General features: G+C 47.6%; 1 protein-coding gene across 1 annotated transcript; it reads right to left on the reverse strand.

The window, feature by feature from the left end:
• Positions 1–1,960: 1,960 nt before the first annotated feature.
• On the reverse strand, positions 1,961–3,043 carry LOC104514554 (prolactin-releasing peptide receptor-like). Its single transcript, XM_010158280.1, has one exon. It carries the CDS (start codon positions 3,014–3,016, stop codon positions 1,982–1,984), a length of 1,035 nt encoding a protein of 344 aa, XP_010156582.1. The 5' UTR covers positions 3,017–3,043; the 3' UTR covers positions 1,961–1,981.
• Positions 3,044–3,319: the final 276 nt, after the last annotated feature.

Here is a 3,319-nt window from a genome sequence, read left to right on the forward strand (position 1 = left end):
GATTTCAGATGTTTTCCTGTCACTTTTTCCAGTGTGTGCATATGCATCTGTGTTTTATTAACAGATTCAGCTTACTGAATGCTGATGAGCAAAATGCTAGTCACAGTTTCACAGTAGGAGTACATTTACAAACTAGAGGAAACATCCTCTTTTTCTCCCCTCTTGTCTACTTGCATTGTCTTGCAGCCCACACGTTTCTGGCCACTTGCAGTTATGGTCAAAGAGATGTCCTTGTTGACCATGGTCAAAACTGCCCCTGGGTTGCACTGCTTTTCCAGCTGATGTCAGCTCAGTATCAGGCAGTTCCCCATCTCATCCCAGATTCTGGCTGAGCAGGCTCTTCAGAAAGAATGTCTGCTTTCAGAACTTTGTCTCATGTACTTGTCTATTATCTCAGTTATTTTAAATTCAGGGAGGAGGAAACTAGAAACCACTAGGTTGATTATACCTTCTACCTCCCTCATATGATTGAAAGGTAAATGTCAAAGGAAATGGTTTCTTCCAAAAAGACTCCTTCAAAAGAGAGTACTTGCCACTCCACTCCATTTGACAGGTCTTTCTGTCAATAGCTCCATGTCAACAGCACCTTCCACCCGCTGTCTCTTAACAGACACCTCCTGGAGTGCTCCTGAAGACTGTATCGAAGTCTCTGTCTCTGGAGATCAAAGCTGATGGCAGCATTGTCACACATCAAAATCAGTTCCTCGAAGAATGAGTGGAAAGCAGCTCGGCACTGACAAGGCTACGACGATGGCCACTCCTCGGCTGGGACTGTGGTAAGGTCAGCAAATTGGGGTTACATGAGACAAAGAGAAGAACATAATTCAATGTCAGTAAGTGGTGGTATGTCTTAATGTCCCCTTGTTTGGCTGATGGAAAATCATTCTTTTTTTCCAGTCTGTCCATTCTTGCTGACAGCATCAGCAACTCCACCAAATATGCTGTTGCACACTCTGCATCACAGTCACACCCCACAGCAAAAACACCATTCAGGTTTTATTTCCCCTCTCTCAGTGCCGCATCTCACCTTGCTATGTGCTGTGTTGCAGGCTCATGAGACTCAGGAGCTTTGGGATTGCATGACAACACTGGGTTCAAAAAGTGCAAAGTACAGATTCCTGCCCAGTGTGGTTGGCCATAGTGGGCAGGTGAGCATCCCTGCTGCAAAGGCTGCTGTTTCATCCGCTCAGCCAGCAGCAAGAATGAAACGGCAGTGAGGGAGGAAACCACGCAGGGCACACACAGCACACCCCACCACAGCCCACAGGCACACAAGCAAGTCAGTGACTTGCACGGAGGCACTTGGAGGGAGTGCAAGTGAGGTGATGGCATCGCCCTGCACACCACTCGCACCCTCAGGAGTGGGGAGACCCCTGAGCACTGCTGCTGCCCACACAACTCAGCTGGCAGAGGAAGGCTCCAAGCAGCTCCTACCAGCTTCGTTTCCTGCCCATGTCTGAGACAGCTGCTCAGGTAGGGCATTCAGAGAGCCTTAGGCTATTTTCAGCGTTGCCCTTACCCAAAAGGACTACAGGAATATTGTTAGTCCCCTCTACCTTTGACCCTATGATGACTGGACTCTGGGTAGACATGCAGATTTAATTTTTACCCAATCCAAAACACTTCCTCATTGAGGTATTTAGGTCTCATATTCATCCTTGCTCCTCCCTGTCCCCAAATTCCATATCTGTACTGCCAACAATATCCAAAACAGATAGGAAGGATCCCTGTAGCTTACATGAGGGTATCTTATTGTGCTAACATCTCCTTGGCCTCTAACTCCTGTCGAAGTAAAGACATTTTTGGGACAGGACATCTGCCTCTCCTTCTCCAGGAGGAGCGGAGGTGCTGGGGAAGCTATGCATGGGTCTTGTGTTATAATTGAGCCCTGAGGACAAATGTCAGGTATCGGGACTAATTAGAAGTGGAAAAGACTTACAGTGTTACTGTACGAAGGAAGTGCACTCCCACCAGCTCTCATTTACAGCACCACACTGGCCATAATGCAGTTTGTAGTGGGTCCAATTTTCTTCTTTCTCCATGCAAACATTTTCTTCAGCTCCCCCCTGAAGCTGTCATGGAGCCAGGCATAAAGGAAGGCATTGGTACAGGCAGACATCATTGCAAACCAGTGGCACAGCAGCTGGATGAAGTTGAAGTACTGCTTGTCAATCAAGCTGATGTCTATGTCCTTTATCATGTTGAAGATGTGCAGAGGCAGCCAACAGACTCCAAAGGCTGCCACCACCAAGACTAGCAAGCGAAAAGTCTTCCTCCTCCTTGCTCGGTCCCACTCCGCTTGGCCCTGGGTGACGTTGCCTGGGACGACACGGTTTTTCAGCTTGACTGAGATTCTCAGGTAGGACAGGGAGATGACAGCCAAAGGCAGTACGTAGGTGATGATGAGAGTGCTGTAGGCGTAAGCTAAGCGATCCCTTTTCTTGTGGAACCAAAACTCCTCGCAGATAGAGAAATCCAGTTCTGGGAACTCCGCGTGGTAAGTGTGGACCAAAGCCGGGGCAGCCAAGGTACAGCTCAGCAGCCAAATAGCAGCCAGGATATAAGCACAAATTGGGATTGTGAGCCTCCTGCGGAACGGGTACACCATGGCGTAGTACCTATCCACAGCTATGACGGTCAAGGTAAAGACAGACACAAACACAGTGACAGGTTGCATCAGGAAAACAAAGTAGCACATGAAACGGCCGTACACCCATCCTCTGGGCTCAAAGGCGTACGCCAGTGTCAGGGGCACGCAGGTTGCACACATGAGCATGTCTGAGAAAGCCAGATTGCCTACCAGAAAGTTGGTGACATTGTGCATTTTTTTTGTCTTGCAGATGACATAAATGAGAAGGTAATTCCCGATGACACCAATAAAAACTACCAGCGAGTAGCAGGGGATGATGAGTGGCTTGAAGGACTGAACAAACTGGAGCCCTGAGAATAAACTGCTGGCATTGCTATGAATCGCAGAGAGGAAGCTTTGGGAGGTTAAATTGTCTGAATTCATCATTTCCCTCCTTTTGTCGTCTGCCGTCAGCCGAGTGAAGTAGTTACCACTGCACTACTCCTGCACTCAATCAGTGTGGATAATGAATGGATTACCGGCTGTCCAGAGGTTACCACATGGATAGTAAACAAGCATCCGTAAAAGCAAAAGGTGAAGTTGTAATCCTCGAGAGGCAGCTTTCAGCAATTCCTAAGAAAAATCAAATGCAACCGATTTCCATTAAAGTCCTCCTGTATTTGCTATTAAATCTAGGTTTTGACAGCATGCCACTTAATAAACATTTAATGCAGTGAGTACTTACTGCTG

Source organism: Eurypyga helias, unplaced genomic scaffold (assembly GCF_000690775.1).
Source record: "Eurypyga helias isolate BGI_N326 unplaced genomic scaffold, ASM69077v1 scaffold28000, whole genome shotgun sequence".
NCBI classification, from domain to species: domain Eukaryota; kingdom Metazoa; phylum Chordata; class Aves; order Eurypygiformes; family Eurypygidae; genus Eurypyga; species Eurypyga helias.

What these genes read in the sequence shown, in the direction of transcription:
- LOC104514554 (XM_010158280.1), bottom strand. Translation starts at nt 3,016, where the DNA reads ATGATGAATTCAGACAATTTAACCTCCCAAAGCTTCCTCTCTGCGATT.